This window comes from Gymnoscopelus braueri, assembly GCF_963280865.1.
Source record: "Gymnoscopelus braueri genome assembly, chromosome: 13".
NCBI lineage: Eukaryota > Metazoa > Chordata > Actinopteri > Myctophiformes > Myctophidae > Gymnoscopelus > Gymnoscopelus braueri.
Genome location: NC_137615.1, coordinates 30,820,077 through 30,835,755, shown reverse-complemented (window position 1 = coordinate 30,835,755; position 15,679 = coordinate 30,820,077). Strand labels below are relative to the sequence as shown.

General features: G+C 41.8%; 2 protein-coding genes across 2 annotated transcripts in view; one reads left to right on the top strand and one right to left on the bottom strand.

The window, feature by feature from the left end:
• Window positions 1-3,714, top strand: part of clec16a (C-type lectin domain containing 16A) — a 54,947-nt gene extending 51,233 nt beyond the window's left edge. Inside the window, 1 exon segment of the mRNA XM_080446341.1 lies at window positions 499-3,714. Within this exon segment, the coding sequence (XP_080302467.1) occupies window positions 499-1,115 (617 nt within the window). The 3' untranslated portion in view covers window positions 1,116-3,714.
• Window positions 3,715-7,625: 3,911 nt separating this feature from the next.
• On the bottom strand, window positions 7,626-11,127 carry socs1a (suppressor of cytokine signaling 1a). Its single transcript, XM_080447781.1, has 2 exons — window positions 10,901-11,127; window positions 7,626-9,616 (listed from the first exon to the last, which is right to left on the bottom strand). The coding sequence occupies exon 2, from the start codon at window positions 9,557-9,559 to the stop codon at window positions 8,813-8,815; it is 747 nt and encodes a 248-aa protein (XP_080303907.1). The 5' UTR covers window positions 9,560-9,616; window positions 10,901-11,127; the 3' UTR covers window positions 7,626-8,812.
• Between the last annotated feature and the right edge of the window lie 4,552 nt (window positions 11,128-15,679).

Here is a 15,679-nt window from a genome sequence, read left to right as displayed (position 1 = left end):
CTACTGCTGCTACTACTACGCATGCACACAGTCTATGTCCACTCAGCACCTCTAGTTTTGCCAGTGGCATTTGCAAGTTCCATAGGTTAAACCAAGGATTAGTCCACTCGTGAATAATTAAACCTGCTTTTGAAGTTCAGCAATGCAACAGATGGTTGAACTATATGCTTTACAGCCTGTGTGCCTCCAAGCTAATGTAGTAACCTCTTGTAAGCCCAACTAACTCAACATAACCTACTGTAGTAAGGGTTGATTTATATTCAGTTGCACAGCATGTTTGACACTTTATTTAAATGTAAATATCAACATACTGTATCTAAATAGAAACTAACATGTTGTGGCTTATTTGCTATAATTCCATGCTGGTTAAGTATATCCAAAATACTGAGGAGGAAATGGAGAAACTCAACTCTTATTTGTTGCTAATCATCTCATACATCTGTCCTCTCTGTGCTTCTCTCTGTGTCCTTCACTTACTTACTCACTCCTCTCCTACAGATGATACCACGTTTCTGGAGCACACCCCTCCCTCTTCCTCAGGTGGAGAAGGGGAGGGAGGAGGAGGTGATGATGGTGGTGTAATGGTGGTCTCCTCTGCCCCCCCAGCCCCAGCCCAAACCCTGGCCCCCAGCCTCACCCCGGCATCCCAGCCCAACATCTCCCTGCTCACCCACGACGACACGGACTCCCTGAGCGTGGAGTCCCTGACCCTGCTGCCCCCTGCCGACTCCCCGCACCTCCACGCCCTCAGCGCCGCCTCGCACTCCCTCCAGGGACCACACGCCTCCATCGCTGAGGAGGACGACGACGAGGAGGAGGTTGGCAGCGAGGGAAGAAAGGGTGGCGAGGATGAAGCGGTCCGAGGGGAGGAAGAGGAGTTGCAGTTGGAGGAGACGGAAGCGACCGTCGGGGAGGGAACCGCGGCACCGGATTCGGCTACACCCACAGACGAGGCGGAGGGAGGCGCAGTCGTTTCCACAGAGCGGCAGGAGGGAGAGGAGTCTGAAGGTGATGACACGCCCCCAGGGGAGGTGCTAGATACAGACACACCCACTGCTGATGATGGCGAGGGATCAAATGAGATACACTCACCAGAGTCACCTGAATTGGATTAAGCAACCTACACAAAGTGCGTGCGTGTGCACATACAGAGGACCGTGCTAGTTGGCATACTGCAGTATATTTTCATGTGTTGAGCTGCAGGTCGTTTTTTGTGAGAACTGTCTCATTTGCGTTGAGGTTTGTGCAGGTGAAGGAAGACTTTTTGCTCACAAGAGTGACTGAAAAGACACACCCATATGCATAGGCTCATGAGAAGCTCAAAGCACAGTCGAGTTTCTGTTGTGTGAGTGTGTTACATTTAAGTGTGTGACTGTGTGTGCGTGTGCAGGTTAACATAAGAGTATGCATATGCAAGTGTACATGTGTTCGCTCGACCAGCAATGACATTTTTATTCATCCTGTTTCAACAGATGGTTTTTCAATTCATGTCTCTCTCTCATACATACATACACACACATATGCACCTTGCTGCAGGCCATTCTTAGAACAATTTACATTAAGGACTTCATCTGCAAACAGCACTCAAATCGATGTTTAATAGTGATTGTCAGTACCGTATGACATTATACGTGTGCACACACACACACACACACACACACACACATATAGACACACAACCATCTGAGTCAGCTACATTTACCATCAAACCCAGTTGCAGTGACTGCCAACCAAAATCTGCTGTCATGTCTGTACATACACGTGTGTGTGTGCACGCGTGTGTGTTTGCGTGTGTGCATGCACACACACGTGTTGGTGGTTTTTACTGCCATTAAACTGCCACCACAGCAGTCTTGTCTTATTGTGATTAATTTAGCCCTTATGTTGTATGGCCTACACCATAAAAATGCAGTCATTTCACACTTACACGCTAAGCTACCAGCCGGGATCCATCAATGAATCTACTAATCTAAGTTTCCTTCACTGCTGCGTTGATCACCAAGGCCTGATTTATACTTGCGTCATTTATCGTGCATCACAAATAGTAGATCTACAAGCTTGCAGTGTGCCACAGTGCAACGCATTGTGAGCTTGTAGATCTGCTATTTTCGGGGCACGCCACAATGCACAACAAAGTATAAATCAGTTATAATCCTTCTGCAGTTCTCAAACAGCACCATGTTGGCCGACTGAGGTGTGAACATGGATGTCACAGTTCTTGTTTGTGGCCGTTTCACATTGACCATGTTTTGGGATGCTTCCCAAGTCATACTGCTGGGTTCCCATGTGCATATTTAGAATGCTGCAGAGGTGGCCTGGCACTTAGTGGTGGACATGAGGCATTAGTGCACTGCTTAGGGTATAAGATGCTTACCACACAAGCTACAGGATGCCTTTTGAGAGTTTGTTTCAGGGTTTGGCCAATCGTCTGCCCTGTGCATAGAACATACAACCACATGTCGGCACTGTTCGACAATGGGCCCAAGGAACAACACAACATCATTGGACAAAGTGGTGGAAAGCTGAACTCCTGATAACAGCCCTTTCACACTGAAATCAGAAACCATCATGGTCTGCTATGCATCACAACAACACTGGATTGAATGTATCTGCAAGTTGTCCCTTAGGTGTTGACCTAAAGTCAGTTTGAAAAAATTATGATTATGCGTTGGTATACAATTTTCCATCTACTTGGTTTTCATAAAGACACTGTACAGTAGACTCTGAAGGAAATAATGAGTTTATTTTAGGCAGAGAGACCTGTTGGAAATGTCCCATCCCCTGTTTTTAAGAGTGTTGTCTGAACTTGAAAATACTAATCACGGCAAACTTATGACAGCAGAATTATCAGCCAAGCAGTTTTCCCATGACGGGACCCCTCTTGGATCAACCTGAGGACCCCCTGAGGTTTTCTGTTTCAGTGGAGAAACTTAGCTGCTGTGGTCAGTGTCTTAACAGGCCCTCCCCGTTCCTCGTCCTCCTCTTCCTCCTACTAATCAGTTGAATAAAGCTTTACTACTGCAATAATCTAAAGAGCTAAAGAATGAGGGGAGAGATGAATGTAACTGTTTGACAGCTTATCTCTCTGATCAGCAGTGTCGATTGATCAGTGGGAACAGGATCAATGTATTTTATGCATAACTGCTTAATTCTTTCTTGGCTCACGTCAGTTGAAAATTGAAACGTTAACGAAGCGCGTGCGCTAACACGTTAATTGGTGCATCTGCAGACTCCCTGTCCCACTTTATCACTTTCCTCTTGTCTGGTACTCTCTCATTCCTCTTTTGGGCCTCTCTCTAGCCCCCTGTTTTTTATCGCCATCTCTCCAAACCTCTTCTCCTATTAAACAACTGTACATTAAGTCTTATGCTTGATTATCACTCTTTTATTTTTTAACTATGTACAGTCATCGAGCAAGTTTAAAAAAAGAGTGAATTCAAAGCAATACTCCTCCTCTGCCATGCTTCTCTTTTTCTTCCACTGTACTTTCACCTTGTGTCTGTACATAGCAGCAGCAAGATGGGCCAATTGACAACTACAGTACTAATAATTAGGATTATGAGTAAGTCTCTGATTGTAGTGTTTCTGTATGTAATATGTTTGTATGCTCTGTAAATGCTTTCTGCTTTTAAACCTTGTAATTATTGTTATATTAATGGACAGAAACAGATAAATAATTAAAAGAGATGCAATAAATTATTCTACTTAAAAGTGGTGAGGCTGTTGATTTGGTGTGTTTGTTTTTGCAGGTAGCCGTTTTATCAGTTTTGTTCAATCACTACTGTCTTTCTCTCGTTGACTCTCCCCCTCTCCTTTCCCCTTCTCTTTGATTCTGTCCCACCACAACACTGAAGATGGATAGGAAAATGTTTTATTTTTTCTTGATTCTAAGAAGAGAGCTGTTATAACGTGTTATGTTCATTTTACTAAAGCTGAACAAATTATTTTCTTATCGCCAGCATAATGCTTCCATTGACTTTGCATGGATACCTGTAATTGTGTGTCTGCGTGTGCATGAAAGTGTTGGTGTTTTAACCCTAAGCCCATCTAATCTGATGTGTGTTACCGTGCTCATGACATACTGTCATCGCTTCCTGTGGTGTGTGTGTGAGGCTTCTGTCACCTTGTGGCCTGAATGTGTTGCTTCTCTTCAGGGAAGTGCGTATGCGTGAGTCTGTGTTCCCGGTATGCAAAGACATCGAAACCCTTTCATGTGGCTTTCCTCTTGATCAAACCACAGTTATAACAATGTTAGAGGACCCATGTCTTGTCTGCCTGCACAGATACGCAGTAGGACAGATTTGAAGATGTATTTTTCTACAAGGAGCTGTGCTGATCAGGTTTGCAATGGTGCACGGTAACAAACACCCCACCAGCCACTTTGCTGCTTTTCCACTGTACAGTGCCGGTTTAACTGCCGGCCTTACCCTCCTTTTTTTGTTTTCCATATAGAAAAACTAAGATGCAGGTGATGAAAAGCAAAGGGTCCAGAGATGTGAGGGGCTAATGCATTGATTGATTGATTGAATATTTTATTAGGCAAAAAATGTAAAACAGCACAATTACATTTATAATACTTTGTCTAAAAGGTCCGTCCAAAAACGTCCTTGCGGTCTTGTTTCCATTGGGGTCCTTGGTAGTCAATTCATAGACATATATTGTAGCAACCAAACGGTTCAAATATCAACACAAAAATACAGAAAAAATAACACTATATGTGCAAACAAAACAAAAATGCAGGAAAAAAATAAATAACATATGTACAAAAAAGGGGGGTGGGGTCGTCTGTCTAACGGGAAAATGGTAATACCTCCTCTTTTGGCCTCCAGTAAGGTGAGTTTTTAAGGCTGTTTTAAATGCCCAGCGAACTGCATTTTTTGAGGGATGGGGTTAGACTATTCCAAACCTGGGTGGCAGTGCTGTAGAAGGAGAATTTGCCCATGTTTGTTATATGGGTGGGTGGTACCAGATTGTTGTTAACGCTCCCTCTAGTTTTGTGACTGTGGGTGTCACTAACCTTTTGGAGGTATTTAGACAGATATGCGGGTATAGGGGTGGTGGGTCATGGGAAAAGACCCCCTAAAATAAAGAAAATAAATAAACAAATCTTAGTGTAAAAAGCATGCCAACTGAAGTGGTACAAATTGTGTAAGATGATGACCTGTAATGTTTTTTTGCCCTGTTAAAGTAATAAATTATCCACAATTAAAGGTAGGGTAAGTGATTTTCTTTGGTTAAAATAAGTGTTAAATAGCTCTATATTCTGATAGTACTCATTGCTATAGAGTGTTTGTTCAGTAAAAGGAGTTTCCTTGTCTCTCCAGCTCTTTATAAAACAGAAAATGCATTTTCGTTTCATTTCCAATTTTATCCAATCCAAAGTGATGACACTAAGAAATGAGCAGACAAAATTGGAACTGGAACACTATAAAAATGAAGCTTAAAAATGGGTACTTTCTCCTGATTGGCTGAGATTTTGACACCTACCAGAAAATGTATTTTCTGTTTATTAAAGAGCTGGAGAGACGGGGAGACTCCTGTTACTGAACAAACACTCTATGGCAATGATTACTATCAGAATATAGTGCTTTAACCTTTTAACAAAATACTTTTAGTTTTAACCCAAAAATATCACTTACCCTACCTTTAAGTAGTATATTAATATTTAAAACAAAACAAGGGATATCGAAGGGTCAGTAAACAGTAAAACACTCCGGGGAACAGAGATAGGGTTGGCTAAGAGGAGAATAAGTGAGTATTGAGCTTGGATTTAAAGCTATGTAGCTTCCCTGATTACAGTAGGAAGAGAATTTCTGAGGGGATTGATAGGCAAAAGCTCTATTGCCTACTGATTTCTTTTTGACTCTAGGGATTGTTAAACTAGCCTTTTTTGAATTTGTTAAACTGGAATGGTGTGTATGAGAATAAGAAATTCCAAACAAATGATTGCACAGAAATCATTTGACAAACGCACAAAGTCACACATGGACCAGTTCCCCTGTTTCATTTCTCAAAATGCTGAGGAATATCCTGAAATGAAATACTATGAATGAAACTAACATATGACTCATCAGTGCACACACAGACACACACTCAGTGTGAGAATAAACTATGATCTCATTTTGAGTTCTTCTGAGCTAAAACTAACAAGAAGTAGAAGTAGAGACTGACTATATTTGGCACTAAAGGGAACTTCAAATAGTTTTTTGTTACCTCATGTATAATGCTCTTCTGTGGTAAATTATCATCTAAGCCTAAATGTGTTTAGTCGTATCGCGTGTTGCTCTCTAGAAGTAACAAGTGTGACGACGTGATGCGTCACTCATGAATGTAATGGATAAAGAATGTCAGACAGTAAAGGATGCAACAATCTACACAGCATGACTCACACTGTGCGTGGGTGTGTGTGTGTGTGTGTGTGTATTAGTTCTAGTTAGGGTTAGACATAGTGCATGGTGGTTCGAGTAGGGTTAGGTGTTCATTTGAAGGTAGAAGAAAACTGCTACCAAGGGAACACACTGATTACGTCTCATGAGGCTGGCAGCGGAAACAATTTGCCAAAAAGGAGAAACCAAACCACACTAACTGCAGATGCAAATGAACTTTATTCAACCTTTAGGGCTGTATAGCCTTAATTTGTCTGATTATTCAGAAGACAAACGGTGTAAGGTTCAGTTGTGCCAAGCCTAATTTAAAAGGAAAATTTGCAATGTAGTGATTATTTTTCAACTGAAAGGTTATTCCACTGAAAGTTGAACATGTGTTCAGTCGAATGTCAATTAACGGTCATACAATGAGGTGAATTAGGCTTTAAGGTTAGGGTTAAATTTCTTTGGATTACAGTAAATGTTAAACTTGAAGTGAGAGTTAAAATATTAAGGATTACAGCTGAGGTGAGGGTTAGATAAAAAGCTTTTACAGTATATAATAACTAGACAATGACAAGCCTGCTAATTTTCATGTAGGTTTTACAGACACACACACAGAATTAGTCATACAAACGTTCTCTTGCAGATAAGGCTGGCGCCATGGACACACCTGTAAGCATCATTCCTAGTCATAATAGTCAGACATGCCACATGCATTCATTCGTAACATTAAATCATTCAGCATCTAAATGCTAATTCATATTATGACCTTAACCCTTACATACTATACTCCCTTCTGCTTTGGGTTCTCCCTCACACAGTCCCTTTATCTGACACCTCTTCCTCCGCTTCTGGTAAGTGTGTGTGTGTGTGTGTGTGTGTGTGTGTGTGTGTGTGTGTGTGTGTGTGTGTGTGTGTGTGTGTGTGTGTGTGTGTGTGTGTGTGTGTGTGTGTGTGTGTGTGTGTGTGTGTGTGTGTGTGTGTGTGTGTGTGTGTGTGACGGGGGCAATTTACTATCAACGTAATCCCACCCACCTTTACCATACTTAGATGAATCACTGTGAAACTCACTGTGGTAAAGACCGTGTCATCCTTTCTGTCTGTCTGTTGCTCCCTCACTGGCCCCAAAACTGTCTGGCTGTTGTCAGTTGACTGACACAAGCAAGCAATGGCAAATACAAGAATGTTGCACTGTAGTGTATCCCCCCCCCCACACACACACACACACACACACACACACAGAGTACTCTGGGATGGACGTGAAATGATAACCACAAGAGTGAAAATTCTATTTTGAAATGTTCACAAATAATATTTATTTTCTATAAAAAAATATATTATGTCAGATAATACAGTAATGAAAGAAATAATAATATTCACAATATTCACAATATTTTCCCTTCTGATTAATATTGAGGTTTGTGCGTGCTTGACAGAGAGGGCAATCACATGACAGAGGGCAATCACATGACAGAGATATACAGTACTAAATTCCCCACCTAGTGAATCGAACACCAGCTCACATCCTCCACAGCGATTGATCTGGGATGGATTGGTTTTGCCTGGCACCACAGAACTCACAGGGCAGTCGTCAATGAGCAAACCTTGCTCATCCGGTGTTCCAGGCAGGCAAAAGCAATCAACAAATATGTGTGGTTTCAAGACATTCAGATTCAATACGTGTGGATGGACGTGCGGTGACATATGAGCCGTCGGTGGTGGCAAACATTCATGTGCGATGTAAACATTCACTTTAGAGTGTTCAAGTGTGCTACAAAACAAAGTGAACATAGGACTTATACAATACGTAACATTAAAAACCCAATAGTACCACTGTGTCAGATCCATTAGCTCACAACTGCATGACCAGAGGAGAAGCCATGGTACTTTCACCCTTACGCTCCACTGCACACAACAGTCAACTGTCCAGAACATGTGGTCTGTATCATTAGCCTGTTGTGCTCTGACCGAAGTCCATGTACATGTAGAGGTCACAGTTATCCATTTCCACAGCAGACACATGTGCTGATGATCATGGGCATCTAATGGCAACCATAAACGGATGGGTGGTCTTAAAGTTGATAATGTAGAGGTCATCAGTTGTTCTCTTGTCTCAACTCCTCCAATTTGGTAGTAGTCTCTTAATGCAGCGCCGTTCAAATATTTAGGCTTGTATTTGAAAAAGCTATAGCCTGTCCATGTGCAGAGGGAAGGCAAGTGTCTGAAGAAAATCATCTGTGTTAAAATGCAGAGCACAGCAGTGTGCAAAATGTGAGAGTGAGCCTTTAATTGTCCCCGAGAATGGCTTGCAGGGGAAATGTTTCTCTTTGTGCAGTGTCTCAACCTAACGAGGACTATCCTTTCTGAACATGACCATAGCGATACAGTCTCCATCCATTGACTGACCGCGCCACGCCTCGGCGATACGGCAACCCAATGTAAGCTCACAACTTGTACGGGAACTCCGACAGAAAGTCCTGGACGACGCGGTTGAGGGGGGGTAGCTCCGACAGCCCCTGCTCCCCTCCGCACGCCTCCACGATGCGGCTCCTGCACATCTCCTGCAGCGTGGGAGCGCGTCTGCGGTACGGAACGGTCAGACTCTTCTTCGGCGATGCCACGTAGTGTTCCAGGAGGCCGAAGAGGCTGGGGAAGGAGCGCTCGCTGCCGGCCAGGCTGAAGCTCTGGCGCTTGTAGACGATGCGCACGCTGATGGAGGCGCTCTCTGCCCGGTAGGACAGCGTGAAGAACACGTCCTTCTGCCGGCTGTCGCGGATCAGGAAGCTGCCCAGTGGGGCGTCCTGCAGCAGGCGGTGGGCCTCCTGCACCCCCAGGGGTCCCCAGTAGAAGCCGCTGCGCTCTAGCTTGGAGGCTGTGTCCATTATGATCCTGTAGTCCTCCTGGCAGCGGAACGGCGGGAAGTGGGTGGGAACCGCGGCCAGGGGGGCGGGGACCGGGGCCGGGTCTGGGACTGGGTCGGGGCGAGGCAGAACCACCGGGCATCTGTCCGGGTCGTCCCGTCGCTGGAGCTGCTCTGTCTCTGGGCGTCGATGGAGAGGAAGGTGGCTCAGCTGGTGTCTGGGTGGTGGTGGGGATGAGGAGGATGAGGATGATGAGGGTGAGGAGGATGAGGAGGAGGTTAATGATGTGCAATTCTTGTTATGTCCTTCCACGTTACTGTGTGCTACCATCCTACAGGGGAGAGTGGTCCCAAACCCTCTCCCATCGCCACACACCTCACTGACATCCTGGAAAGACACAAAACACAACACTCGTCAGTATAAAAAAAGGACATTAGAGGGAAGCTGTTAAGCGTAGATGGGGATTTTGCTGTGTAGATTTAGTAGGGTCTATCACACTGTTTGAGCTCTGACTGTATAGAGAAACTCCAAATAGCGGCATTCAGTTATGACTGGAAAACCTTTTGTGGTTGGACTACAACACAGGTAGAGCTACTAGATCTATAGATAACACATGCCAGATAGCAAACATTATTAGTGTGTTCAATACACTTTTAATATCCACAAAAGGTACAGTATATATTCTAAATCAACTTTACAAGCTTACAGATACAACTGTGTATTCTATAGTTTGAACTAAAACGTCATCATCTATACTCCTGATTTTAGAGGATAGAACATTTGATTCTTCTTTATGTCGACATAAAGCAGATATTAGTAATATGTAATATTAGTAATATGAATAGAGTAATATGATGTCTGTGCTCTTCTTAGTCCAAAAACATGATTACCACAGGCCACCCACTGTGGCAGAGAAACATCCTGTATATGATTCAATAAACCGTTAAGTCCTACATAGCTACAATAACAATATTCATGACAAACCAATATTAAACTACACTATATCACAATGAGTTTTCCCTAGAACCTTGACAATTGAATAATATTCAACAGTCACACTTCAACAAGTGACACTGTGCAGATAGAGAGATACTGTAGATAGATGGATAGGATAGATAGGCAAGTGATTGGACATCAGTTTAAATATAATGTTGGTCAAAATTGCTAAATGTAGGCTATTTAACCATTTTGTCAACAATTTTAACCAACATGATTTTTCAGTTAGCCTACACAGTTGTAGTGCTTGCTTGGTGTGGGCTCACTGGGCTGCCCTCCTCAATCAGTGCGTGTTGTATAGGCTGTACTTCAAAACGCCACCTGGTTGGGCCTCATTTCTTGTGATCACACAGTGATTATTGGAAAGGAGGAGCGACAGAGAGGCTCAGGTAAGCGTACACTGACTGACAACTGAAGTGTGTGTGTCCTCACTCTTCCCCATGGCTGGAAACAATGTTGCAAAACTCTTTAAAGGGTTTGCAACAGTGTTTCAAGACATGGGGAAGATCACTTTCACTCATTATTTACCATCGATGCAAAACTTCCAACTCGCAATTTAAACCTGACAGCCAGGCCGTTTTTGCACCAACGTAAAAGGCATGTAATAAGTGATGTTGTAGCCCACAACGTCACACTGATACAGTGTTGCTTCTGGCGCTGGGAAACAATTCTTACCGTTTTTTGAAAGCACTGAGTTCCAGCTCATCGTCTCAGTGTTTCCAACAATCCGTTTGCCAGCAATCCAATCCAAAGTTGTTTTTTTTAGATGGGTCCCTGTACTCCAAACAGCGATCAATGATAATCCACAGTGCGATTCAACGACTTTGAATTTGACAGCTTCAATTAATGTATACAGGCCTTTTATATGTTGTAGACCGCTGTCAGTCTCCAGTCTTATTCTACCCAGTCCATGTAACGTGTGATGTTATATAGCCTCAGTCAGTCAGTCGCCTGCATTGCATTTCCAAGAAATCCTCATTTGACTCCGCCTTCGATCGTAGTTCGTTTCATTGCAACGCTAGCGTTTACTTTAAACAGCAGCAGCCAAACCGAAAGTGAAACTCCGTTATAGAATCCATGCAGTGTATTGAAGTGAATATTATAGTAGACAGGCTGAGGCTGGTAAAAAAAACATTAGAGGAAGGGAAGCAAACCACAAGGCAGTGGGAAACATTTCGAGAAAGACTTAAAGTTTTAATTATAATTATTTTGCAGGCTTCGTTGCAGGCTATTGCGAATAAAATAATCTCTGTAGCCTATATTATATTATCAACACGTCATCATAAATCTTAAATTACCAACGTGATGATTTGAATCTTGCTTATTAAATGAACGTCCACTTTTGCAACTAGCCTACAGTCATTGAGATCAGATCATGTGAATCATATTCTGCTGACAATCCTCTAAGAAGATTGACTCACTTGCAGTTGCCTTACACACCAAGTCATTACAATGGAAGAATATTAGGTTGCTATCTGAAGTTTTGTGTTGCTTGAGCCCATGAACCACAAAATAAATATCTAAATTGAATTATGTGTCACATTGACATAGGGGCTGAATACACTTTCCAATAGAAATAATAATAATAATAATAATAATAATAATAATTCACCAACGCTGCCTCCTAGTGGTTGAATTATTATATATCTTTTATGATTCATGGCCATTTCTGTAGAACTACAATTACTCATTCGCTGTTATTTTGTTCTGTGTAACACATAGTCTTAATCATGGGCCAGCTTCCATTTCGGTATTAATTCAACAGAAAACAACTGCACTTGCATGTCCATATTTGGACTGATCGTAAGGGTTGAAGTTAAATCATTGCTATCATGTTTCCAAAGTTAACTATCAAAGTTATCTTTTGTTCTTTTTTAGGTATATTGCTGGTCTATCTAGCCAGTAAAGTCACCATCTATCAGTTTATACAGCCCTTAGGCTGAAAGGCAGACAGGCTGTCATACTGTATAGGCTACTATAGATAGACTGAGGACAGACAGAAACAACAAACAGATAGGCAGGAAGACTAAAAGTCAAGGAAAATGCTGTTTCTTTTATTACTTGAGCCCCATCCTATCTATCCGGGGGGAACATTCGCAGAAAATAACAGATCTACAAGCTCACAACACATTACAATGCAATTGTTGTGTGGGCTTGTAGATCGGCTCTTTTCAGATAAGAGACTTGGTGTAGAGGGAAAAAAGAGTGCACCAAGTACAATGCCAACTAAGTATAGAGGGTCTATGTGGTTAAAGAAGAGAACCAGAAATACATTATGGTGGCATGATGGTTTGATTGCATTTGTGATATAGATTAATAAAAACAATTTATAACAATATATATTATATATATAGTTACAGTACTTGGTGTGGACAGCCCTTAACAGATACAGCCATAGACAGACAGGCAGACAGACACACACACAAATGCCTAATTTATACACTGTCATGTGATGGATTATAAATTAAGTATACGAAAGCTAAGGAAAGACTTGGTGGGTCTTGTTAAAGTTTCATGCTCAGCCTCCATGTCTACTGGATGTAGTATGTTGATATCTCTGCCCACTGGCTGAAGCATTGGCACACACACACACACATATCAGTTGACATCTCATCACATTAGCTGTTTGACATAATCAGATCACTATTAATATCACAACATGTAAATTGTTGCCCTGCAAATGGGGTAACTGGTCAGATCATAATGAAACCTACGGTCCTGCAGTTGTGAATGACTCGGGCAAGAGGTTTATTTTGGCTGAAAATGAAACTTAGCAAAGAGAGCGAGCTTAATCTAGAAACAAACACACAGAGAGATGCACACAAACAGACTAATATCAGTAAATATTTATTCTGCCTCTGTGTGCATCAGTGCAATAATGCACTTATGTGCATTGCAAGACATTATACAGTGTTTATTTGTGCATGTACAGTATATGGGCTTTGGTGTGCAACTGTGCATGCATGCATTTTGGCAGTGCAAGTGTTTGCATGTGAACACAAAGGCATGTGAGCTTCCATTTGCGTGTGGATACACGAGGAGGATGCTTGAGTTTCATTTCTTGGGAACTGGGAATGATGGTGCACCAGTGCAGACTTTAGCCAGGTTTCGGTGTGCGTGTGTGTGTGCTGCACGGTCATGGCTAAAATTATGATGGCAGTTTATTGGCTTAATATTGTGATCATGATTATTAATTATGATTACAATATTTATATTTAGCTGAAATTAATGTTTATAATTTTCGCTTTCGCTACTCATTGAGCTGGTATGCAGCTTATTTAACTTGCATTAGCTTTTATTGCGCCTCTGTGAGCCTGATGGATGGGGGGATGAGCGATTGAAGTTTCAGGATTACGTAGGCCTTATGATTTTGCTCATAACACACACAAACACTTGCACACACACATGTGTGTGCATTTAAGCAATTAACTAACTGATCCCACTTTTGGGACAAGAATATGTCTGTTTGTGCATACTGGGCCTCATTTATCAAGATTCAACTGCACACTTTACAGGAAATGATTGCCAGCTGCTCACTTGACTGCAGGCTACCTAGACTACAGTACACTATGCTTCATGTATTGAACAGGAATGCATGTCAGGGTCATAATGCTACGTGTAAATATAGTAATACCATTCTTGTTTGTCTTAGTCTTTGGTTGCAAAGATGCGAATAGATTGACAGATGAATGATTTATGGATAGTTCAGCTAAGTATAGGACAGCACTTTTATTATTTAAGTGTTGCTTTCGTTTTCTCTTTAGCCTTGTAAAAACGTGAACCCTGCTGCTGTGTCCTTGCAGACTTGCAGAGTGCTCACGCCTTTTCCATGAAGGGACAATAAAACAGATGGAGATTGCGATATTACACAATAAAACTACGCAATAAAATCCTGATTGTTAATTTCACTCTGACAGTGTAAAAATGGATCCTGGTCCTGAGTTACTCCCAAACTACTATTTATTATCATTGCACTTAAATGTAATGAGTGCATGATGTAGTTGAGTACCATTCTATGTTTTCACTTTCTCAGTGTATTGATGAGGTTTACAGCCATGCATTTACCGGTGACCCTTAAGCCCCTTTTTTTGTTTAGCTGTCTGAATGAGATCCAGCTGTCATATGGTACGAGTGAAAATGAAAGTGGAAGTGGGCCTGGATTTCTCTGTCTGGGTACTGGTTATAGTAAACGTGGAATATTTGTTGCTTTATAATACAGAAAGAGGAAGACTATCTCTCTCACACACACACACACACACACACACACACACACACACACACACACACACTCACACACACACTCACACTCACACTCACACTCACATCAAGGAATAAATGATGACTTCATATGTGAAAGTGCATTTGAAAGATCAGTATTTCTCTGAACTTGTAATGCTTACAATAAGTGTATAAAACTTTATAGAGTGAAGTTTTGTTATACTTAAAGACGCAATTTCTACTGAATAGAATATATTTAAGAGATTTCTTTATTTGAATTATAATCTATAATCTATCAATTGTCCTAGTGTCGCCAACATCTCAACTAACCTGGCCTGGCATCGGCCGGACTGATGGCGTGGATTCACTCACAAAGTGCCATGTGTGCGTGGATCTGCGTTGTCGGTCTGGCTAGCACCAGGTTAACCCTAACCCCTTATTAGCACTGTCTCTAACTACCCTCAAGAGACAGTGGGGGCTTGTAGCATGCCACTTGGACACAGTCAGGGATCTGATCAGTCTCGGTCGGGTCGACTGGAGGAGGGTGTCTGTTGCAAGACCCGAAACACCCAGGTGACTCCAGGTAACAACACTGATGATGATGATGTGTCCAAGTTTGTGCATCAGTTGATGTTTTATGAACCGTGCCATAGGCAATAATAACAGGTAAGATTCTTGCTCACGTATGTGCAGTATGTATGAGACTGGGATGTGTATATGACTGAGTCATAGCCCTCAGTTTTGTGTTTGTGTTGTAATATCTATTCGGAAGTCTTGTCCTTGAAAAATAAACAAAACAAGAAACTAATAATGAAACTAATAAAAACTAAACTAAAACTAAACGTTTTTAAGTAATAACTAAACTAAACTGAAACTAGAAAACCCACTCACAAATTTAACTGGAAACTAAGCTAAATTTAAAACAGAAATTGGAAATGAAATAAGAATAAAAATGTAATACAAATAATAACCTTGGTATGGATGGATATGTACTGTTGGTACAGTACGTATATTATATTTTTTGAGGCACTGTGCACACTGTCGCAAAACTAATTTAGTCAAGGCCAATAAAGAATCTTGTCTCATAATATCAGGGATGAGATAAGAGAGAGAATCCTCTTACAATCACAATACAGGCACTCAGCCATTCAGCTGCCTTGATAATGCCCTCTTGGCATTGGTGGAAAGTACATTTACTCAAGTACTGTACTTAAGTACAATTCTGAGCATTTTTAC

Bases quoted from the DNA above. Each gene is read 5' to 3' on its own strand.
- socs1a (XM_080447781.1), bottom strand. From the start codon at position 9,559: ATGGTAGCACACAGTAACGTGGAAGGACATAACAAGAATTGCACATCA.